General features: G+C 43.3%; 1 protein-coding gene across 2 annotated transcripts in view; it reads right to left on the bottom strand.

Moving 5' to 3' along the window:
* The window catches only part of C8A (complement C8 alpha chain), a 67,859-nt gene extending 52,101 nt beyond the window's left edge, over positions 1–15,758 (bottom strand). For both annotated transcript variants that reach the window (XM_062191408.1, XM_062191409.1), the window contains exons 1-2: positions 15,585–15,758; positions 2,636–2,729 (exon numbers count right to left, since the gene is read on the bottom strand). In XM_062191408.1, coding sequence (XP_062047392.1) covers positions 2,636–2,729; positions 15,585–15,661 — 171 coding nt within the window. In that variant the 5' untranslated portion in view covers positions 15,662–15,758. The remainder of the gene's footprint in view (positions 1–2,635; positions 2,730–15,584) is intronic.
* Between the last annotated feature and the right edge of the window lie 9,413 nt (positions 15,759–25,171).

The following is a 25,171-nucleotide window of genomic DNA, read 5'->3' as shown; positions in this document are numbered from 1 at the left end:
CCACCCAGCCCACAGGCTGGAGCAGAAGAGCTGTGAGTCCCTGACCTCAGCCTATTTCTTGCTGTATAAAGAATCAGCGAGTAGTACTTTGTGTCTTAGTTTCCAACTCTTTAAAAAGAGGGGGTGACCTGGATAACCTCACAAATGACAAGCACTAGTGACTCTTCCACTTGTGTCTCAGTTGAAAATGCATAGGCACGAGAATTAGATGAACTCGGGGTCAGATCCCAGGTTCACTTACCAACTGACCACGAGAGAGTCACTGTGACCTTTCCTCAGTTTTCTAGTGGGCAAAATGGGTGGGTAACAGCACCTTACGCTGAAAACACCATATGAGACCTGAGTGAGAGAATCTGTGAAGAAACACCTAGCACTGAGCCTAGTTAATCATCGGTGCTCAATAAAGAGAGGTACTTTCCCCTTGGTTACTGTCATCCATGCGTTCTTTTCCAGGTGGGTCCAATGGCTGAAGTGCTGGTCACGTCTCCTTTTGGTCACTTCTGCCTGCTTAGCTGCTTATTAGCAAAGAGGCAGAGGGTGCAAGGAGAAATGAAGATCAAATCTGTGCATTTGCCTTCCCTGCCTGTTAGTTAATAATAACAGCAAGAGATTTGTAAACTCGGTGGGAAAAGATTATAATTAATGATCAATTTGGAAATACCAGGATATTTTCCCCCTCAGTGGAGTGATCAATCTACAAACATACAGCCCATTTTCTTTCTCACTCTTTAAAAAGTTCATTGGATTTTTAATGGATGTAGTTACCAACATGATGATAATGGAGATGTGTGGCTACCAGTGGTAGAGCACTCATATGTGGTCAGATACTTCACATTCTTTAATCTAATTTCAACTTCATAAGTTTATGAGGTTAAGTATTATTATGAATCCTATTGTAATCTGGGTTAGAATTTCAATTTCTTAACATCTCTGACCCCCTGTTTTCTCATCTTCAAAATGAGATATATCTGAAAGTTTGGTAAAGTTTAGGGAAAATACAGGTAGAAAAATCAGCCCTTTATCTGGTTCCTGGGACACACTGAGTAATATCATTGTAGTGAGCTTTTGGGCTACTAAAGAAGAACTGGATTAGGTGACTGCTCTCCAGTATAGGTCAAGGAAGGTAGGAGAATGGAGTGGTCAGCCTCTCAGTCTTTGTTTTGATCACGCTGAACATCCACACTCTACCTCTGTCTTAATGGGTGACCTACACAAAGTGCGTGGCAAGGCCTATCATTCATAGTTGGCTGTGCAAGTCAACCTACACGGTTGATTTAAGACATTAGCTCAGTGTGTAGTACATGGAAATTATTTAATAAATGGTGACTATGAAAGCTATTATCATCCTTCCTGGGACCTCTATACTTAGAATGGGGTCCAAGCTAAAAGGTGCAGTCCCATAAGTTCCCTGTTTTCCAGTTTGCTGTTAAAGAAGAAAGATCCTGTGTTGTAGGGAGGTTGGCGCTGAGTCTCCCTCAGGGACTGCTCCGTGCTGTTGCCTGTGGTCCATATCATTAAGACATAATTTTTTTTCTAGTTGATAGATAATGTTTGTTCCCAGAAATGCACATCTTTGTTTGGGTGATTTGGGGAGGAAGAAACACACTTATAAAAAGAAACGAAGGGAGCCTTTCACTTAAATAATTAACGGAATAAATTATTTTCAGGATTACTTTAAGGACATGTTCATGTCTTTTTGACTAAGGCAGTAATTTGATTCTGATTTAAACTCTCAGTCACTCATACTATCTGCTATCTCCATTGAAACACATAAGAAAAATCTACTTTAGGATGGATTATAAGTTGAATAGTAGCTATAGAAAGACACCAAGTTCTAATCCTTGGAACTCATATATTTTACCTGATTTGGAAACAAGTTCTTTGTTTACATTATTCATGTTTTTGAGATGAGATTACAGTGGATTGCCTGAGTGGTCCTCGATGCCATCCTAGTGCCTTAACAGAGGAAGCCAGGTAGACGCCCACCACCAGGGAATTTAAAACCAGTAATAAAACAACAGAATTCAGACTGCTTTTTGTTATTACTCCAAGCCAGTGATTCTGAACAAAGTCAGAATTCTGGGACTCTGCTCTGCCAGAATGGAAACTCCCTGCATCCCTTCCCAGCATGCTCCTGGGAACCAAAGCAAACCATGACAGACCCACCCCTGCGCATTGGGGGTGCTTGCCTTCTCAGCCCATGAAAGCAGAGTCCTCAGGAAGACCTCTCAGGTGTCCCCTGGCTTACCTCAGTTCCCCATAGGGAGCTATGCATTTTGCTATTTAACTCCCCATGGACAGCTTGGCATTTTGTTGCTAAGCCATCAGCCTCAGCAGATGACCCTCATTAAAGGTCAGAAGCTTGGCCTGGGCCCAGAGAGGCCATCAGGAATAACTGTGCCTGTGTCCAGATGGCCACTTTTCTGCCTCCAAGCATAAATACCCATCTTTCGCAGCCTCCACTTTTGATGCTTTCCAGATAGAATCAGATGAGGGCCAAGTTTCACCATCCAGATGTCCATGGGTCCTGGATACCCAAGACTCCCAGATTTATAGCCCCAACTGCTTACCATTATTTCATACCCACCATAGAATACAATAGGAAATGCCCCTGAACTGGTCATAGATGGCTTACCTTTGTGTCCTGGCATGGAAAGCAGTCTGTCCACTCTGACCAGCTGCTTAGCTGGCAGTCAACGGCTCTGGGGGTCGTGGCCCGACTTACTCTCCTAAAGACAGGAAAGAACCATCCATCTTTGAGGTGCAGAATTTAAACAAGTGTGAAAGCTGTGCACATTTTCCTTCCAGTAAAACATACTGTGTGCTAATGGAAGAATGAACACTTATTGTACTCCTACTACATGCAGGTAGAATGCTGGAGGAATTACAGATTATCCCTGTAGATTAGCATAAATTATTATAATTTATAGATAAATGACTACTGAGGAGGGCTCTCAGTTGATGAAGCTAAAGAAGCAAAAAGCTCTGTGGCTAACAACAGGGAGTGTGGCACCAGAGGACTGAGTTTGAATTTATCCACTTGCCCTTACTTAATGTCTCTAGGCTACAGCTTTCCCATCTCTCTAATTATGTTAAAAATAACACTGCCTAGTAGAGCTATAGAAAGTATGTGAAATGCTTATCAAGTATTTTCTAAAGGACAGCGTTGATGATTACATGCTGGGATGTTCCATGGATTAGCTCATTTAATCTCTATAACAATCCTGGGAGGTAATATTATTAGCCCTTTTCGCATATAAGAAAGCTGAGATTCCTGAAATCTAAATACACTCTGAAGTCCCAGCCCAACGGGGACAGAGACAACACTGGAATTGGTTGGTTTGCTGGCAAATCGCATCATTTCCTGCTGCTCCGAGTGAAGCTGCCTGCATTACAAATCAGCCAACGAAAGTGAGAGAGTGAGAATGTTGCCTGGCATCACACAGGTGGAAGGTGGACCCTGGTCTGTCTCCAAAACCATGATCTTTCTTTCATCCCACTCTGCCTTATCACAGGTTAGAACTTGCCCAGGTCACGCAGAGCGAGGGGAACAGGCCACGGGCTTGCGTGGGCAGAGCTCTCTTGTTGCCGCAGCGTTGGGGTCAGTGGGCAGGGTGTGAAGGCTTTATTTCAGGCCGCTGCTGCTGTGATGGATGGCACAATCATCTCCCGAGTGTAGCAAAAACCGTGCTTCAAATCTCATGCTAATTACGCAATGAGCCGCTACCCATGATGAATGATCAGGATGGGGTTGAAACTCCAGACAAGGAGCCACGGGATAGTCAGGGAAATTATGTTTGCCTTTCATACTGGTTCTCGAACTTTTGGTCTCAGGCCACCTTTAGGCCCTAACAAATTTTTGAAGACCTCAAATAGCTTTTAAGTGGGCTGTGTCTACCGAGAGTCATAGAATCCAAAACAAAAATGAACATTTTTAGAGTTCATTGATGCTTCAGAATTACAGTAACAAACTCATTACATGTTACTATAAACAACATGATCTTATTAAAATATATTCTCAAGAAAACGATTAGTGAAAGGAGGATCATTGTTTGACATTTTTGCAAACTCCTTTATATCTGGTTAAGTGGAAAGCAGCTCAACACTCATTTCTGCTTCTTCATTCAAACTGGCTATCCTTTCTTTTGGCTGAAGTTTATGACAAAAACCCAGCCTCACACAGACATGCACTTGAAAAAGGGAGCAGTACGCTGCCAGTATTTTCAGATAACCTTGAATGTTTTGCTTTAATATTACACCAAAACTTGACAAGTGGGAATTTGCCCTATGTTAGTTGCAACATGGAACCTGAAAGCATACTGATGAGGTGGTTTTTGTGTGTGAGTTCTTTTATATTAAAATCCACTGACCTATACAGATACTTTTAAAAAATATATTTAATTCATTTACTTGAGAGGTAGAGTTACAAACAGTGAAAGGGAGAGACACAGAGAAAGGTCTTCTATCTGTTGGTTCACTCCCCAAATGGCCACAATGGCCAGAGCTGGGTTGATTAGAAGCCAGGAGCTTTTTCCGGGTCTCCCACATAGGGGCCCAAATGCTTGGGTCATCTTCTACCACTTTCTCAGGCCTTCAGAGAGAGCTGGATTGAAAGAGGAGCAGCCAGGACTAGAATCGGCATCCATATGGAATGCCAGTGCCTACTGCACCTCAGCACCAGCACCCTACAGATGCTTTGAGTGGCTCCTGTGTGCATATGCAATCTTAGTAATGTCAGGCATTGGAAATTTTTAAAATTATCATTCACTTATGTAATTCTGAAGCATCATATACAATTATTAACACAGCCCACTATACAACAGGAAAAAAAAATCAAACTTGTTAATATCACCAGTGATCTCATGAAGTTCATGGTGGTGGGTACGTTTTCATTTTTATGTGAAAATGCTAACTGGCCATTGCTAACAAATAATGTTATGTTTCCCTTGAAGGGCTAGGCTTTCTTCATTTTTGAGGCAATGTGAGGATAAAGGGGAAGGAAAAACTACCCAGGACCCAGGGCGCAGGCCTTTGCTAGGCACTGAGTCTGCCTGAGCCTTGATCTTGACCCCCAGAACTGCCAGAAACAAATGGGTTATTTAAGGCTCTCCGTCTGTGGTCATGTGTCAAAGCAGTCAGACTAGACTAAGGCCAGTGGTTTCTCTGACTCCAAACTCCAACAACTGTTTCAGTACCCTGGACGTTCTTTAAACATTCTCCCCATTTCACCCCTTAAAATGTTTCACAGCATCTATTCGAGAATTGGGATTTAATAAGTTTAACAATTGTTGCTGCTTGAAAGACTTTCTTTTTTGTTAATAGAAAACTTTTATTTAATAAATATAAATTTCCAAAGTACAACTTTTGGATTATAACGGTTATTACCCCCATAACCACCCTCCTACCCGCAAACCATCCCATCTGTTACTCCCTCTCCCATCCCATTCTTCATTAAGATTCATTTTTAATTATCTTTATATACAGAAGATCAACTCTATACTGAGTAAAGATTTCAACATTTTGTACCCACACAGACACACAAAGTATAAAGTACTATTTGAAGACTAGTTTTACTGTAAATTCTCATAGTACAACACATTAAGGACAGAGGTCCTACATGGGGATTAAGTGCACAGTAACTCCTGTTGTTGATTTAATAATTGACACTCTTTTGTTTTTCGGACAGGAAGAGTTAGACAGTGAGAGAGACAGAGAGAAAGGTCTCCCTTCCATTGGTTCACTCCCCAAATGGCCACTACTGCCAGCGCACTGTGCCAATCTGAAGCCAGGAGCCAGGTGCTTCCTCCTGGTCTCTCATGCAAGTGTAGGGCCCAAGCACTTGGGTCATCCTCCACTGCCTTCCCGGGCCACACAGAGAGCTGGATTGGAAGGGGAGCAACCAGGACAGAATCCAGTGCCCCGACCGGGACTAGAACCCAGGGTGCTGGTGCTGCAGGTGGAGGATTAGCCTAGTGAGCCATGGCACTGGCCTGACACTCTTGTTTATGGTGTCAGTAATCACCCGAGGTTCTTGTCATGAGCTGCCAAGGCTATGGAAGCCTCTTGAGTTCATAAACTCCGACCTTATTTAGACAAGGCCATAATCAAAGTGGAAGTTCTCTCCTCTCTTCAGAGAAAGGTACCTCTGAAGGGTTTTCTTAAGTAAGATTTTTTTTTTCCACTGTGAGTTTGGTGCCACTGCCTTGATTTACAACAGTCACAAGAATTTTATCCACCACTACTTTTGCACCAACAGTAAAAATATAAACACAGTGAAAAGAGAAAATAATGAAAAATGAAAAAAAATGAATTATGAAAACTGTTTTAAATTCACAGGGCCCCTGAAAAGATCTTTGGGGACAGCCTGGAGTTGGCAGACCACACTTTGGGAAAGTGTGATTTTTGTAACAACAGCCCTACCAGCCCTTCAAAGAAGACTTCAGAGCCCAGTTCACAATCTGCCTCTCTAATCAAATACCATCCTTACTCTGGGAGCTTCTTCATCATCCATGTGAATGAGCCATGTAATACTCTGCCCTCCCAGTCACTCCTTCTCATTGTCTGTAATCCTTTCTTCATTCCACTGTTGTCCATAGTCACATTCAGGACTTCTACTCTCCGAACAGCTCCTCCTGCAGCCCACTATTCCCGAGTCACTTGTAAATAGTTACTCCTCTCCTGTCCTGTGTGCTCAGTGATTCTCATTGCACTGTTTGTTGGACCTCTTTGGAACTTGCACTATCTGACAACAAAACTGCCCACATGTAGGACACCCTCCTACCTTCATTTCCCTGCATTACCGTTTTTGATTTCACAATTCATCTTTTTAAAATCTTACATACAGCCCCCACTGTGCCTCAATCATACCTACCCATAAAACCAACCCTGAATGAATCCAACTGCCTACCTCATCACCGGATGAACTCCTAGGTCTCCTTTGGTCTTTCTATGACCTACCATCAATTATTTAGGGAAATACTTCCTCATACCTGGACTGGTTAGATGCTTCATTTTATCTTTCGGTCAATCTCTGCACACTTTTTAAACATTTAATCATCATGAGTGCAACGTGTGTATAATTTCTGTTGTCTCTGCCAGATTCTAACCTTGATGGATACAGATTCTGTCTATATAGTTGTTACTGAAGCCCTAGCACCTGTCATGAGCCAAACCCATAAAGGTGCTAGATAAAAATCTATGACAGGAAAGGAAGAAAAAAAGAGGTAGGGAGTGAGGGGTGGGTAAAGGAGAGAAGGAGGGAGGGAGGGGGAGAGAGAGGGATGGAGAGAAGAGAAAGAATGGGCCGTGACATTGTTGAGATATTTGTTAAATATTGGAACCTGATTCCGAGCTAGAATCTAAACATATAATCTTGGTATCTAAAAATCCAAATGGCTCAAGATTTGGTCATTTTTCTCATACATGGTCTTAATAACAGAAGTACAAAGTGTAGGAATGTGAAGAAAGAGGATTTGAGTCACCACAAGGTGAGAGAAGGTATCGGGTGAAGGTTTGGAAACTGGAAAGGATTCTAGCATTAGTTGTGCATCTCACTATGGAATTGTCAAGATAATGTCATTGTAAACCCACAGAAACTGCATTATGATGTCAAGATGGGGAGAAAAAAAGCCTGTATTAATGGACGTAGCAAAAGCCTAGACGGAGCCGTGCTGTGTGGCTGTAGTTTGAAAAGCTTTGTGACATGATGTCTAGACAGAGCACATGCAGTAATTCCATCAGTGAGGCCAGAGTACAGAAGGTAGCCCAGGACCGTTCATTAAGCCATTACAGGGCTCCAACCTTCTAGCCAATATCGATATGGACAATATTTTATCTTATCATTCCAATGGACTTTTTAATGTAGTTCACTTTTTAAGGATTATGAAAGTAATACATTCTCATTAAAGAGGAATAGGAAAGATTATAAATGAAGAAAAATTACCCCAAATCCCTACCACACCACAATGTTTTGCTATATTTCTGTGCACTCTGTATTTTCCTAATAAATTGAGGTCAAACTGAGCATTATATTTATATTTTGCTTCTTCCACTTAATAGTAGAGAAAAAAAGTGAATGATTTGTGATGACTTCACATTTTCCACTCTCCTAATATTAAACTATTAGATTATTGAGCCCCTACTTTGTCTCTAAGTTATTTACTGAAGATACACCCTGCTGAATGGGATGATTGAAGTGATTCTAAAGCTTGTGACACATTGTCAAGTAGACTTCTGAAAAAAAAAATTGCATCGTTTAATCTTTTAAAAATTTATTTATTTATTTTGAAAGTCAGAGTTCTAGAGAGAGAAGGAGAGACAGAGAGAAATCTTCCATATTGTAGTTCACTCCCCAGGTGGCCACAACAGCTAGTGCTGGGCCAGGCTGAAGCCAGGAGCTGCTTCATGCATTTGCCTAGATAGCATATAACATAGAGCTCTTAGAGATGTTGAATACCCAGTAACATATTCAAGGCCCTGAGAAGTTTTTGCATTTTCTTGGCTAAACTCCACATTTCCCAACTCATTTAAAGCAGAGATCATTGTTTTTTTTTAATGTCATATTTGTAAGACCAAGTTGCACAGTTAAGAAGAATTGATGTTTTGGGCTGGTGCTGTGGCATAATAGGTTAAGCATCCGCCCCTGGTGCTGGCACCTCATATGGGCACCCATTCAGGTCCCCACTGCTCTACATCTGATCCAGCTCCCTGCTGATGGCCTGGGAAAGCAGTGGAAAATTGTCCAAGTGCTTGGGCCCCTGCACCCACATGGAAGACATGGAAGAAGCTCCTGGCTCCTGGCTTCAGATCAGTGCAGCTCCAGCCATTGGGGCCATTTGGAGAGTGAACCAGTGGATAGACCTCTCTCTCTGTCTCTCCCTTTCTCTGGCTGTAACTCTACTTCTCAAGTAAATAAATTAGTCTAAAAGAAAAAAAAAGAAGAAGAAGCACTGATGTAACAGGAAGCTGTTAGGAGTTCACCAAATATATATTTGAATCATTTTTGCCGGTCATTGAACCTCAGTTTTCTTATAGCTGAGACACAGAGAGAAGAGCTTCCAAGACCATTTTAGGTATGGAGTGAGATCTTGAATGTAAAGCTCTCAGCACAAGCGTGGTGTACATGTGACAGTCTTCTTTCCCTTTCTCAGTTCCCTGCATGCACAACCAGACTGTCCATCTTCACCAAAAATGTACTGGACAGACTATTAGTAGGGCAGAGGACTAGTGACTCACACCCTCTGCCTTTGAAATAAAGTGGGATCTCTCTCTCCCTCTAAACTAAGTAAATAAAGTGCTAAGAAAAAAATAGAATGGCATCTTGGGCAAAGGCTAAGACCTAGCATTCAATAAGCAAACTGCAAGTCACATGTTTGACCCACAGATGTGACTACTTCAGCGATTTAGATAACAAAATAGCTAATTAGCAACCATCTTTAGGCTACAGGGTCAGGAAACCTCGCCCTGATCGTTGCCCGGGGTCGCCCTACTAAGCTCCCTGGCTCAGCTTATAGTCGAGATTCATTGTCACTGAGTACGCTGTCTTGAGCCATTCCCATTCAGCCACAGGAAAACCACACCACGGCACGCAGCTGGTTTCAGATTGACTCCGGCCGGAGCAGACTCCACGTCGCCAAATGCCGGGGGTCTTCCTGGCTCTCTGCGCGCCACGTTTTCCCCTGCCGGTCGCTATCGGGACCACGTTTCCTGGCTCCCTTGTTCCGTGGCCTGTTCTCTGTGGAAGTCTTCATAGTGCATCCTTGCCTCCTGTTCTGTTTTCTTTCTGCTTCTTTTTTCTCCACAGCCACCATCCTAGTGTAAGGCTTCTCCCCATCACGCTTTTCATCTCAGTTTAAATGCCACCTCCACAGAGAAGCCGCACCCCCACCCAGCTTATCTTTGGGTTTCCCAGATAGCCCCACTCAAAAGTTCTCGCTTGTTTCCTTCATTGTATTGTGTTGAAACTGCACACAATTTGCAATGGAATTTTTGGTTTACTTGCTTATTGAATGATTCTGTCACTATATTGTAAATTCCATGGGGGGCAGGAACATTATCTGTTTAGTTCATTCCGTCACCCGGCATCCCTAGACTATTTATTGAATGAATGCACAACGTATGTACTCTATCAGAAACACAGAGAATTCCATACAGAACTTCCAGTTCTAAGCACATGCCAGCTCTCCTGCAACATTTGCACAATGCTGTTTCCTCCACACGAATGCTATCACACCTCACTGGTGTGATACTATACTATACTAACGTAGAGGCCCCTACGTGAGTCTTCTCCCTCCATTCCCACCCCAGACTGCGAGTTCTAGTAGGCGGAGGTCACAGCCACGCCCCCTCACCTCTGTACTCTAGTACCAGGCACAACACTTGGTATTTAATGAGAACTCAATAGCAAACTCTCTACAGGAACCTATTATCTCATTTAATAGCATTTCATTAAAATTTCATAACAATGGGGTAGGAATTACATCCATTCTATAGGTTACCAAAACATATTTATAGGGAGATGAAATAACTTTTTTTTAAAAGATTTTTTTAAAAAATTTATTTGAAAGAGTTACAAGAGAGGGAGAGACAGAGAGAGAGATCTTCCATGTGATGGTTTACTCCCCAGTTGGCTGAAATGGCCGGAGCTGTGCTAATCTGAAGTCAGGAACCAGGAGCTTCTTCTAGGGGGAGATGAAATAACTTGCTTAGAGTTGTATGGGTAGTTAGTAGGAACACCAGAATTTAAACCAAGACTTTTGGGCCCCAAAGCCTATACAACTTTTTCCTTATTCTGCAATGTACTCTGAACAATTTCTAATTAAAAATAGGATAATAAAGATTATTTATCTCTAAAGGCGTACTGCATGTCAGGTTCTGTGCTATTTCATGAGAATTTTCATAGCTCCTGACAAGAACTCTGTGAGATGTATACTATCTTCACTTTATAGATAGAAAAAGACAAGCTTGGAGAATTTAAGTAATTGGCCCAAGTTCAAGATCACTAAGTGGTAACCTTAGGGCTTAAACACATTGCTCACATCCCATGTCTCATATGGGTGCCCTTGAAACACAGCTAAGGATCAGTTATCCTGGAGACCATATTAACGTGACTCAGGTTGACTCACATCCGCTACTCCCATCGTTTATGTTAATCAAAACTTTGCAGTATCTTAATACATGTGGATTCCCGGTCATCTGGACAATGTTAAAAATATGCGCATGGCTCTGGTTCAGAATCCTTTGGTATTCATGCTCCAATGCCCATAAAAGCAATGAAATTAAAAAGAAGGATCTATTTGCAGCTTCTTTAGGGTCTACCACCTACACGTCCCATATGGGGAGACAGGCAAGACAGCCAGCAACTGCTTAGATGGCTGCTCTCTGCCTTTGGGGTCCTTATTCATACTTCTTCAAATCCCATAAGGGATTCTGTTTTCTGTCCATGGAAATATTGAGTTGAAAATGCGAGGAAAAACCTTGGAATATTTTAACTCCAAACTAAGTGTTTGTCTTGATTATCAAACTGTGTAATTTCTTCCTGAAGCATGTTTGCTTTGCTTTGCTTTTTGTGGGTGCAGTAGTGACAGCTGTGGTAGTAACAGCAGTCTGAGGATGGAAAGGCCTGACTGTGCCACTAGATAACTGGCTGACTCAGAACTGGTTGGATTATGCTGTTCCTCTCCAGTCTGCTATTAAGAGGATATTAATAGGAACGATAGAAGGAGGATTGAATTGGTCAGTATTCAGAAAACGCCTAGCAGAGTGGTCCTGTTATTGAATACTCCCATTCCCTCTCAAAGAATTCATATTCTTTCTCTACAGCACGAGTGGTTTAAGCTAGATACTAAGTCCTTCCTAATTCTAAATACCCATGAAGAGTGGTGGGTGCTGTGGCACAGCAGGCTAAGCCACTGCTTGGGATACCCACTCCCATTTAGGACTGCCCAGGATCAAGTCCCACCTGTGTTTCTGATCAAGCTTACTATTAAGGCACACCCTGGGGGCAGCAGGTGATAGTTCTTGTACTTGGGTTCCTGGAACCCACTTGGGAGATCCAGATGGAATTACTGACTCGTGACCTCGACCTGATATCTCTCTTGTTCTCTTCCTCTCTTGATCTCTCCTCCTACCCTCTCTTATTCTCCTGGGCTTTCACATAAATAAACACAACTTTAAAGACATATGAAATAGAATTAATGGAAGAAGCATGCAAGAACTTTATGTGCTTTATTATTTTAGAAGAATCATGAACACAGTAAGGAGGGAAATGGAAGATACTTTAAAAAACCAAACAGCACTTGCAAAGCTAAAAATTCTAAGTAAAATGAAAAAAAAATTCACTGGATTGGCTTAATGGAAGATTAAACACTACAAAAGAAAAAAAAACTAGTAATCCTGAAGATAGATTGAGAGAAACTGGACAAAATGAAACAAATAAGACTGCCAACAACAGCAGAGAACAGAGCCTCTTGCGGCTGTATCATGCAGGCTAGCGTCTACATTTGGACCATCAGAAGGCTAGGGGGGGAGGTAGGAACTAAGCAACGTTATGTGAACCAATAATGGCAAAAATATTTCCAGACTTGATGCACTCTATAAATCCACAGAGCCAAAGAAGAAGCCAAGAAGAAAGTTTTTAGAAATTTTACACAAAGGAACAAAGCAGCTTTCTCCTCATAGAGTCTGCAGGCCAGAAGGCAGTGGAAGGGTGTCCTAAAAGTGATGTGGGTAGGGAAGGGAAGAAACCAGTCCCTCAGAATTTTATATTCAGCAAATATATCTTTCGAAATAAAGACAAAATAGAGACTTTTTCAGATCCCTCCCTCTAAAAAACATAATCTATTACCACAATATCTGCACTACAAGAAATGTCAAAGGAAGTTATGCAGATACAATAAACATGACATCAGAAGTAGAATGAAATTATTTGAAGGGAAATTGTGATAAGTTAATGATATGCCTTAAATCTTCAAGTAATGGCTAAAAAATTAAGTCAGGTAGAATAGATAATAATTTGTAATTATGAAAATATTAAATCTAAAAGATGACTGAAAAAAGGAAAAAACAAGTGAAGCAAAGAAGGCACAGGACAAATAGAAAACAAATAGCAAAATGGCAGATTTAAAACCAGGCATATCAATAATTGCTTTAGATGTAAATGGTCCAATTACTGATTAAATGACAGAGATCATTGTGTTAGGCAAAGCAAGACTCATCTGTGTCTAATTGAAGTATACTTTAAAATAGTCCTATAAGTTAACATATTACAGAATTTCCATGTAAACACAAATAATCATAGATATTAACTACATTAGTAATAGATAAAATAGACTGTAGAATAAATAACCAGGGATAATGAAAGCTTTTCATAAGAGGCAAATCATCCAGAAGTCAGACGACAATCACAGATGTTTTGTGTGTGCTGTGTGGTGTGTGTGTGTGTGTGTGTGAATTTCATAAAAGAACTTCAAAATGCATGGAGCAGAAACTGGTAGAACTGAAAGGAAAAATAAACCCAGAAGCATGTTGGATGTCACATTCTTGTCTCAGTGACTAACAGAACAGTGAGATGAAAATTTGTGCAACATTAGCGCTCAGCTTGACTTGTTCTGGAATCAGACCAAACAGCGGAAGAATACCCACCTTTATGTGCACATGAGATATTCATTAAGAAGGACGACCATATTTTAGTGAGAAACAAATCTCAATCATTTTTTATTTCAAATTTTAAAAACTTTTTGCAGCACAAGTGCTAAAAGGTCTTATTTGTATAAAATATGTAATAAAAATGTTATCAAAACCCACTATTTTGAGGCTGAAGAGTATAACTTCTCTCCATCACCTCTGTCTTAAAATTTTTTTCTCAATTCCATTTTTCTACTAAAACTTTATAATGAGTAAATGATAAGCATGCCTTAGGAAATAAATATACATCTTTAAAATGCAAATAAATCTATTTGCAATGATAAGGTTTATATGAGATTTATTTGAGGCAAGTTAAAAGTGTTGTTATTAAAAATAAAGCTTCAAGCCCCTGAGTGACCTGGAGGATCCATGCCAGTTGGTGTATCATAAATTGTTCTATCAGGGAATTGTCAACCCTCAGAGAGAATGAGAATAGCAATCACACATCACCTGGCAACACCATCCAATGGTTGCTTACTAGGTAAGGACTTCTTAGGCAACTAATTCTTGCTCTGAATTTCCTCCCATTCTGCAAGTGAGGAAAATGAAGCTATTAGAAAAGTTGAAATTTTGCCTGAGATCACATAATATTAGTAAATAATCGTATATCCCAGTAGCAGAATGTGAACCTAGTTCCTTCACCGGTGGCTTTCCATTTTCAAAGCCAGTGTCAGACGCACTGCCATGGCACACAAAGGCCGTGGGATTCCCTACTTCAGCACTTTGTAAAGTATTTAATTGGTTCTCTTTTGCCTTGACTTGAAATTTGCCTCTTCACTGGTCTGTCTTGTTTGATAATTTCATCAAACATCAAGACTCTTTGTTCATTTTCAAAAGGGATTACAATGATAAGCTTTTATAATTAAGAGTATCTTGGCCGAGATTTCCTTCACCACCGTTCTCTTGCCTTTATCTTCTGATTATTAGAGATGAAATTTCTGATTTTTCAAAATTGTATTTGCTTTAAATACAAGTGACAAATTAACTGCTTATGAACTGCTTTCCCTCCTTCTGAACTGTTACTTAAAGGAAGACGCTCGTGCGCTAGCCTTTAAAAAGCAATAATGATCCAGAATTGAATAATCTAACAATCATCTATTTAAATAGAATAACTGTTTAAAATAGCCAATGTTTAGGTGACAGAGACTTCTTTAAAGCTATCCCAAAGGTGAAATAAGGGGTTGTGGAGGCGTTACAACACACTTGATGTTAAGATTTAAACAGCACGAAGCCCCAGGTAGGGAGCTGCAAGGAATTGGAATGGGTAAAATGCTACAAACGCAAATCTCTCTTCTGTCTGTTACCCCACAACAGAAGGTAAACTTAACTTTAGAATGAAGCGGCCCAGCATCTCTAGAGTCCCCTGCTTTCCCAACATGATTTTGCACACATTTTCTACTGCTTTGCTCCCCCAAACCTATGGGGTGGGTGTTTTTGTGATTCGGTTTTACAGATAAGGAAGTAGAGGCTAACTATCCAACATCACACAAGAGAACTACCATTTATTAAGTGCCTACTGTATGCTGAGTGTATTTCATATCTAGAATTTCTTATTTCATCTGCAATAACTCCTATTAAAAAAGAGGCAATATTTTTCTACTTTTACAGACAGAGAAGCTGAGGATAAAAGAGATCAAGTGATTTATTCTGGATTATTATCAAGAGTATGTGGGCAGATTCTCCTAACCCAGCTCCCAGGCATTAGAGCTGGGGTGTATACCTGTGCCAATCTGACTCCAGGTGCCTGATCTTTTCAGGTGCCACAGTCTTTCTCTGGAGTAGCAATGCCATGAGCGAAGTTACACTCTGTCCTCACGTGGACTTTTGCAAACGTAAAATGCCTTGATTCCTAGCAGATGATCCCTTTGTGCAAATTTTGCAGATACTTAAGGTCCACTTACTGGTTCACCTTCTCCTGTGCAGTCACCGCAGGTTGACAAGTCACCAAAAACAAGGTGAGGAAAGCAGCAACCAACATCTCATCCAGGAGCTGTCACCCCAGGTCAACTTGAAGGAATAAACCTGTCTATCCAAGGAGCTGAAGGAAAAGGTGTCTATGGAACATGGAAGATCCAGCCAAAGTTCCAAATTAACAGAACTCACTCAATTCTCAATCAAAAGTAGTTAATTATTAATCAGGGCATCCATTAAGCAAACACCCTAAAAGTGGCCCAGATACCCAAGACTACTGCCCTTTAGACTTTTTGAAGAGTAGTGTCCATGTGGTTAAGGAAACTAAGCTGTTCAACCAACACCAGCTTAGGAAAGGGATCCTGTTTGCAGATGGAGGCAGAAAAGAAATCAAGGCACAGTTCCAGAAGTGGTCTTGTTGAGTGGCACTTGGAATTTCTGAGGTCTGATCAGTCTGTCTAAGCAGACTGAAGCAAGGATAATACTGGTACACCAACTTGGGCAGCAAATTGTTTGAAAATGCTAGCAGTTACACAGAGGTTCTACTATATATTGCCAAACATCTGGAGCCTGCAAAATATGTATAATCCAATGGACTTTACACTTTGCATGCAGGCATTGTATAGCATTAAGATCCAACATATCTGTGCCTAGAGGAGACCAGATGTCTTAAATAGTCATCTCTCAAAGTGCTCTCTAGAATTATAATGTCAATAACAGGCACACATCTGGACTGACGATGCCTTACCTGAGTACAAGGTCTTTCTCTTCCAGATATAAATTAAATGAAATAAATAGAGATGGACAGTTGCATAGAGAGGTGAGGAGACAGATAGATAATAATTGAACTCCCATGTGAAAGGCATTTCATCTGTCTTATTTTATCTACTCCTCATAATAATCTGTGAGATGAAAATTATTAACTCCCTTTTGCAGTTGAAGAAATAGAGGCCCAGAGAAGGGAACCGACTTGCTTAGGGCTATGCAGCTGTCTCTCTATCCTTGGGTTATTTAGATTCTCTCATTAGCAGAATTGGCCAGTAATAATATCATTATAAATCTCAAATAAAATTAAAGAATGTTTTAATGAATAATTTGTATGCTTAAGAGTGTATCTGGTTTGGATGTGGGGGTTTTTAAAAAAGCATCCAGTTGTTACTGTCTCCCTTTCCGCAGAGATTTAAGCCAAATTTGACAGAAACAAACACCAATTCTGGGTCTAGGAAAGCCCTTCATTCTCTGGTCTCTGTCTCTCTTCCTCCCATCTTTCCCCATTTTGAGCCTTGGATCCTCTTGGCCTTAGTTCCACCCTTTGGAAAGCTTCTCTTTCTCCTTTTTCTATATGGAATCCAGTGGTGTTTGGCATTCCCTAATGCTTCTACTGAAGAGGTGGAGTATTATGGAATGTCTGGTCCTTGGACACCTGGGGCCAGCTCAGGGGGATACAGGTGGGGCTCACCTCTTTCCACCAGATCCCCTTCCTTGTCCCATGCACAGAGTTCCTGGCACAGAGCCCTCTGTGATGGGAGCTCAGGTCTCATGGAGACCAGACCTTCTCTACTCTATGTTCTCAGTTGGGGGTGACTTTGCCCACTAGAAGCTACACGGCAACATCCAGAGATGCTTATGATTGTTGTAACTTGGGAGGGTTGTGCTACTGGCATCTTGCAGATAAAGGCTAGGGATGCTGCTAAGCATTCTACGTGATACACAACAGCACCCATGACAAAGAATCGTGGGGCACAAAGTGTTAATAGAACCTAGGCTGGGAAATACAACTCCACCAGAAGGCTGGTCAGCTTCCTCTGATGCTGGGAGTTCTGCTGAACAAATTTTCTTCTTCTGTTTTACATATAGGTGATACCATCTTCCTTCCTAAACCAGCTGCTTGAGACGTCTCTGATGCCTTCTCCATGTACCCAAGGCCTCTGTGGCGTTCCAGCCCCTGCTGACCCTTTGGTCCTGTCTCCATTCCCCACCCCCAGCACAGTCCCTATGATGTATCTGAAATCGGATTATGTGGTACCATACGATATCACCATGTGCTTATTAACTAATCCCCAATATTAATAACCTGTGTAGGTTCTTGCCTAATATTCAGAGAAAAATTCTGAATACCGGCATAAATGAACGAGGCAGCATGATACATTTTAAGCTTTTACTCAGTGTGAAAGATGCATAGAAGAGTGAGGGCCCTATCTAAAGGAGAGAGAAATCTGGATTCCTACTTAGTACCAGGAGCCAGCCACGTGGAGGAGCATGAAGGCCAGGAAGCATGGGGCAGGTGGCCTGAAAGCCACGTGCCCTGGAGGTGCAGGTAAGCAGGGGCACACAATGGCAAAAGGCCAGAAAGCCAAGAGAGCGATTTCACCGTGTCCCAGGCTTTTAATCCACTTCCAAAGGGGAGTGGTTAATTAGCCTGATTGGCCAGTGGGCACACAGGTGTGGCCAGGTAGGGGCAGGAGGTCACATAGGGGCGTGGTAAAGGTGTGGTCTTCCAGCTCACAAACCTGATCAATTTTATTCCCTATGCCTGCCTACAACATATCTACTCCTTTGTGATCCTTTCCCTCTGAGCTTCTCACCCTCCTCCTTTGGACTATTTCAAGGTCTTCTCTGTTTTTCTGAAACACCCATGAGCACCTCCTAGTGGGCTTCCATCAGGTTCTTTATCAAGAAAACTGGCTTTGACAACACCACTCTCCAGTTCAAAAGGCTACAGTGGCCCTTCCAGCATCTAGTCCGCCATCAGTGGGTTCCAACCCAACTTTGCAGCCTCATCAGCCACAGCCCTCCATTAACCAGAGTAGTCGAGGTTCCTCTTCACTTCTCCCACATTGGGCCTTCCAGCTGGACTACACTTCCCTATCACCCCCTCCCTTTCTGCCCGGTGTCTTAGGTCTCAAGCCCATCATGGACCCTTGGCTGTGGCTCCATTTACAAGTTACCCCCTTGTTATCTAAACTTCATAAACATGCTCCCAAGACTTAATTTTTGCCACAGGTTAGGTTTTTGTTTTGTTTTGTTTTGTTTTTTTCTAGAGGAGTTGGGTTTATCTGGAGAATTAATTTTTTTTTAAGATTTATTTATTTGGAAGTCAGAGTTACACAGAGAGAGGGGAGGCAGAGAGAGAGTAGGAGGTCTTCACTCCCCAAATGGCTGCAAAGGTCGGAGTTATGCTGATCTGAAGCCAGGAGCTAGGAGCTTCTTCTGAGTCTCCCATGCAGGTGCAGGGGCCCAAGGACTTGGGCATTTTCTACTGCTTTCCCAGGCTATAGCAGAGAGCTGGATTGGAAGTGGAGCAGCCGGGACTAGAACCGGCATCCATATGGGATGCTGGTGCTGCAGGCTGGGGCTTTAACCCGCTGTGCCACAGCACCAGCCCCAGAATGAATGTTTCTTTAGGGGTAAGTTTTGAGTCCAATTCTTCCTTAAAATCTTCCTATCACGTAGTACACTGTCTTTTTTTTTTTTTTTTTTTTTGAGATTTACATAGATTTATTAGAGTCAAAGACCTACAGCCAGAGCGGTGTGGAGGGGGGCTTCCAAGAGAGGAAAAAAACCCAAAAGGCCTCATAGCATTCGGATTTTAAAGTAAAATTTAGAAGGGAAAAAAAAAAAAAAAAACCAATGGGATTGGCATTCAGGAACTGGGCAGGGACAAAAACCATCAAAAGACCTGATTTACAACCCTTTATCCTATCTGGTTTGCTCATGCTAAAACAAAAAAATCCAGAAAGTTGGGATAGGTAACTTGTTTTCACAATAAACTGTGAGCTCAGAGGCAATCACCACTCCCTTGCTATTCTCATTGTAAATTTGTAAATTTGGAGATTTCTAAGGAAGCAAGACACTTTGATCTGCTAAAGATATGCTTTTGAGGGGAACAGGCACCTAGCTAATCCAAATTTCTACCAGAGGACCTTTCATATGAAATATTTATTGAGTGAATAAGCAAATGAGTCAATTAAAATAGATGATAGTGCCTTAATTTCAGACACATTTTCTCCTTTAATCCTCAAAATAATCTTGTGAGAGAAATGTCATTATCCTGAAGAGAATCCTGAGAGTCAGCGATCAAAGTGGAAAATGGAACTAGGATCTACCAGGCCTTGTGCCAGCCACTTGACATGCCACAACAATCTTGCGAGGCCAGTCACACAAATGCAGGTTGGAAGATGAGGATTTGGAGTTCAGAGTGGTTAAACAATTTGCCTGGAGTCTCACAGCTGGTGAGTTTCAGACTCATGGGTTTATAATTTGTCTAACTAGAAAGCTTGGGATGTTTTGTGTCTAGTCACGCAACTACTAAGCAGTATAGAAAGACAAAGTCCTATTCTTCTAGCTCCAAGTCCAGTTCTCAGTCCATTGTGCCTTAGCAGTGAATGGACAGAATTTCCAGAGGACCAAGAAAGCAAAATAAAATGGGTGGAGAGAGATTCGTAGGATGAAATGAAAAAAAGAGAAACTGTGTGAAACAGGATTTTTCCACACCTTTGTGAATGTGTGTGTGTGCACAAGTGCACACTTGCATGCAATGCATTGCTACGGGGTGAGGAACCCTCCTGCTTTCAGCCAAAATGTTCTAAGATGAATGGGAAGTGCCAAAAATTGGTTAGGTTTGCATATGTGGATTTCACCTGAATTGTAGCATTCTGCTATCAAAGATAGATAGTTACAAAATACTGAGCCAAACAGACAAGATGGGAATTCATTTTGAAAATGCATTGCCTGTCTCAGGGAAGTGCTTCTCACCATCTTAATCAGCCTATGACTTATGGTTTCACAAGGGAGCATGTCCTACGTTAGCTCAGACGGCCCCACTGGGGGACATCCACATCTGTACTGAGAGGTTTTCGGAAGTGCTGCACCCCAGTGCCTCTGCACCCGAGGGCCCCAGAGGAGATCTAAAGGCTGTGTGTCGAATGCAGAGGGAGGAAACTCTGGAGTGGGAAGAATAGTTGAGGGTCAGAAAGTGTCACTAACCTTCATCTGCAAAATGGATCAGACCTTGCCTAGCAGGATAGGACTACACACTAAGTGAAGAAACATATTCACACCTGGGCATTTTGTACAGCTGTTTCTAATCTATTTCTTTTTTAAAAAAAAAGATTATTTATTTATTTGAGAGGTAGAGCTACAGACAGTGAGAGGTAGAGACAGAGAGAAATGTCTTCCGTCTGTTGGTTCACTCCCCAACGGCCGCAATGGCCAGAGCTGTGCTGATCCAAAGCCAGGAGCCAGGTGCTTCCTCCTGGTCTCCCATGTGGGTGCAGGGGCCCAAGCACTTGGGACATCTTCCACTGCTTTCCCAGGCCACAGCATAGAGCTGGATTGGAAGAGGAGCAGCCGGGACTAGAACCAGCGCCCATATGGGATGCTGGCACTGCAGGCAGAGGATTAACCTACTGTGCCATGCTGCTGGCCCCTTCTAATCTATTTCAACAGTACACTCTGCCCTGGACTCGCTTCCAGTATCTGTTTTTCTCTATTATATGCTTGGGAGCTTTTGGGGTGAGGACCTTTTGCTCTGCCAAGGGCCATTTGGGTATAAGGACATCATTTGCAGACCATGCAAAATTATTAGCTTAAAAATGAGCCTGCTGGCCGGCGTCGTGGCTCAACAGGCTAATCCTCCGCCTAGCGGCGCCGGCACACGGGGTTCTAGTCCCGGTCGGGGCACTGGATTCTGTCCCCGTTGCCCCTCTTCCAGGCCAGCTCTCTGCTGTGGCCCGGGAGTGCAGTGGAGGATGGCCCAAGTGCTTGGGCCCTGCACCCCATGGGAGACCAGGAGAAGCACCTGGCTCCTGCCTTCGTATCAGCGCGGTGCGCTGGCCGCAACGCGCCGGCTGTGGCGGCCATTGGAGGGTGAACCAACGTCAAAGGAAGACCTTTCTCTCTGTCTCTCTCTCTCTCACTATCCACTCTGCCTGTCAAAAAAAAAAAAAAAAAAAAGCCTGCTACAGATTTATTAAATTTCAAGTGCCACCTGCTGTTGCCTTGGCAGGGCCAGACCAGATGATTTCAGGGCCCCTATGTGGCCCATGGGCCAGATTTTCCTCACCCCTGGTGGAAGAAAAGCAGGGTCTGGCCAAGAGACTATTGGAGGATGAGGGAATGTGGAAAGTCCATGTCCATGTTCCTTGGGTTAACCTTAACCCCACCCCTCCTCTGCTTCTCTTCTACCAGGGCTGGTGGAATGAGTCCAGCAGCAGAGCCTAGGCCTAGGTCTAGTACGCACCCCCTCCCACCTCTGCCTAGCTTTTCCAGGGCCATTTTGGCACTTTCTGGGTTGCAAACTTTGTGACCAACTTGAACTAGTAGCTTCAACTTGGACATGGTCAGTCTGACACTGGCCCTGGCAGATGTGATACTTTTCTGAACAGCTTAGTTCCAGCCTCAATATAGATGGCTGAGCAGTTTTGTTGGTTTGAGGGCTATGAGCACGCGCGCGCGCGCGCGCGCGCGCGCGCGCGTGTGTGTGTGTGTGTGTGTGTGTGTGAGCCTGGTTGCTCAGCCCTTTGTAAGATGACACATCTATTACACCTGTTTTTCCTCCTGATTGCCTCATCAGTGCCCGCTGCAGCCAACAGACATTAGTGGTGAGTTTTCCACTGGAAATGAAGTGGGGTTGGTGTAAGTAATTGGTCTCAATCAGCGGCTTTACAATGGGTGGGCTAATGCATGCCTATTGCTCCCCACTTCAGAGTACAGCTTCGTATTTGCATTGAAGGGGGTGGGATGAGAGGCAGTCAGTGTCTGGCTCATTAGAATAGAAATTAAAGACCCTTCTTCATAGAAGACATTCAGCATTGTAAGCAGCTCTGGACAGATCCGGGTGGTCTGTTGGGAAATCCGTGTTGGAATTTGGCCACAATAAAAGCCAGAGTGCCTTTGAACCTGAGCACATTCCATTGTCTCCTTCTCTGCAATGCCTTCACTGATGGCTTGGTTGGGGGGGGGGGTGTCCTTTTCCCCTTGTCCCTGCCAGGCCACATGACCCTCTTTGTCACTTCCCCTCATATGGTCATGCAGGCAGAGCCAGTTGAGGGGTCAGTGATAGTGTGAGGTCACTGAGTAACTATATAGTAGACCAATGTGGGTGCCAGTTTATTAAGTATTTCAGTGATCCTTATGTTATCAGCCCATGGGTATTTACAGCTTCCATGAGACCCCTTAAAAATGTTGTAGACTTTAGTGTCAAACTGATTCAGACACACAGAACACAGCCTGGCATGGGCTGACCAAGTCCATCTTCTTTACCGTTATATCAGAATCAGTGATACAAGACACAATCAGTTATTTCATTCATTCCATTAAGGGCTGAGGTTAGGCACTGTGGTAGGGGGTACTCAATACTCAGAGAGGAGGAGAGGGCAGCCCTGTCCATCACAGTTCCATGCCTGGGTTTGAGGGCTCCATGGAGAGCTGCCCAGGGCCAAGCTGGGAGTACCCATGAACAACTGCTCACGTGTGACTTGGGTCACACATGAACCAAGAGAAGCAGAGGGACCCAGCCAGGAGGGGTGGTGGACACAGACATTTCTTTTAGAGAGAGGAAGGGAGGGCGAGGATTCCAAGCAGCATGAGCAAACCATGGTGATGAAGGCAGCCTGGCCAGTGTGGGAATCCACCTGCTGTCGGGGAACAGGGTGCGATGAGGAGGGAAGGGCGAAAGGGCAGGCAGAAGCCATATCAAAGGACTTTGGATTATGCTTTTGGTTTTGGCTTTGTTTTTTTTTTTTTCTTTTCTAAGATTAGGATAAAGATTCATGAAGGCACTAGTGAATGAACTGTAGGTATGGAGCCCCAAGATCCTGTTTGCACGTTGCACATTGAGGGCCACTTGGAACTGGGGGATGCTGAGACTGGAGGCAGAGACTGGCTCCTAAAACCGTAGCACCTTGCACTTGCCATGTGATTGGATATCCTCTGGGCAAGAGGGAGCTGAGAGGACTCAGAAGCCCCAGAGACAGGCAGCTGGCTTCTATGGCAGCCTGTGCCAGGAGTGTGTTGCATGACCTTGAGAGAGTCCCTTGACCTTTTTGGACCTCAGTGTCCACAGCTGAGGGCGGGATCATTGCCTTTGCCTCCTCCTGTCTGAAGCCTTACACTTCTGTCATCCTGATCTGGAAATCCCTCTTAGAACTGCGGGACTAGCAAGCGAATTTATATTCCCCAAACCATTTAAGTCTCTTTTAATACTTTTATTCAAAATTTGTCTTCCCACGAGACACTCCAGGCTGTCAGTCTATAATTAGACTTTCTCTCTGCTCATAAAGCCAGGCCGTGCGGCGCGAGGGACAGAGCCGGATTAGCCCACTGTAAACAAATTTGGTCAGTCCCCTTCTCGCCAGTCTTGGTTCCAGTTGAGTAGATTTGAGCAGCTCCTGGGTGAATGTTAATGCTTCCTACGTACACAGTTGCAAGAAAAACAATAACCGTTCATGCCTCCCTTTCTTGAAAATGCTGGAGGTTTCACTTCATAAGCACGTTTGAGATGCAGCGAGGGGCACTGTGGGAGCGGGGAGGGAGGGGAGCAGGAGGGAGGCAGCTAAAAGAAGCTGGGAAGAGCCTCAGACGGGGGTGTCGGGCACCTGGGTTTCCAGGCAAGCTCAGCCACTAATTTTCTTTGTAACCTTGAAAAGTCACTTCAGCTCTCAGAGCCTGGGGTATCTCGACTGTTAAATGAGGCTAAGAACACCTGCTTTGCAGGCCTGCTGGAAAGAGTAATTGAGATAATGTACGTGAGAGCCTTTGGCAAAGCCCTGTGGACGAGGGGCCGAGCCGCGAGGATCACAGGCTCAGCCTTCCATTGCAAAGGATCAGGCCGTCAGCACAGGCACAGAGCATGCATAAGGCCAAGTTCAAAATCCCCTCTCAGCGTCAGAGTCCCGAAGACAGGAGGGGGTACGGACTGATGACCGTGCCCCACCCTCCAACCTCTGACGGACACTGTCCTGGAATTGAATGCACATGTCACTGTGGGAGGACAGAGACAAGAGAACTAACATTTTCTGAGCACGTGCGTTCTTCCTGCAGCCCTTGCTGCAGCTGCCCCAGGAAATTTGTAAACCATGCCTGAGGATGAAGAAATTGAGGGAAAAAGCAGCAAATGGGAGAGGGGACTTGAGGCCAGTTAGTCCGATGTCACTGCACGTTTGTGGCACCTGTGTTTGACATTATAAGCACATTGGTGTCAGTTTCCCATGGGGGACAGATGCACGGTGGGTGATAAAGAAACATATGATACATTTGGGGGCACACTCCTACAGTTTCCAGAGAGGCATCAAGGCAGATGAATCCATAGGTCAACTAAGAAGCATGAACGCAGGTATGTTTTACTCATGACAACAACCGCAGTGTCGAGAACACTGGGACGGAGCAGACTGTCAATCAGCGTGTTCAGATGAATGAATGAAATCCCTGGGGCTCATACTCATCCTCTTAGTGTTTTGGACTGATCACCAGTAATGAGAAAAGGAAGTTCTTCATGTGAATTGTGCAAGGAATTTGCACACAATCATTGTGTTGATTGTCTTCATTTCTACCACTATGTAAGAAACTTCCCAAAGCC

Source organism: Lepus europaeus, chromosome 5 (genome assembly GCF_033115175.1).
Source record: "Lepus europaeus isolate LE1 chromosome 5, mLepTim1.pri, whole genome shotgun sequence".
Taxonomy (NCBI): Eukaryota; Metazoa; Chordata; class Mammalia; order Lagomorpha; family Leporidae; genus Lepus; species Lepus europaeus.
Note: the sequence above shows the minus strand (reverse complement) of the source record. Positions and strands in the feature narration are given on the sequence as shown.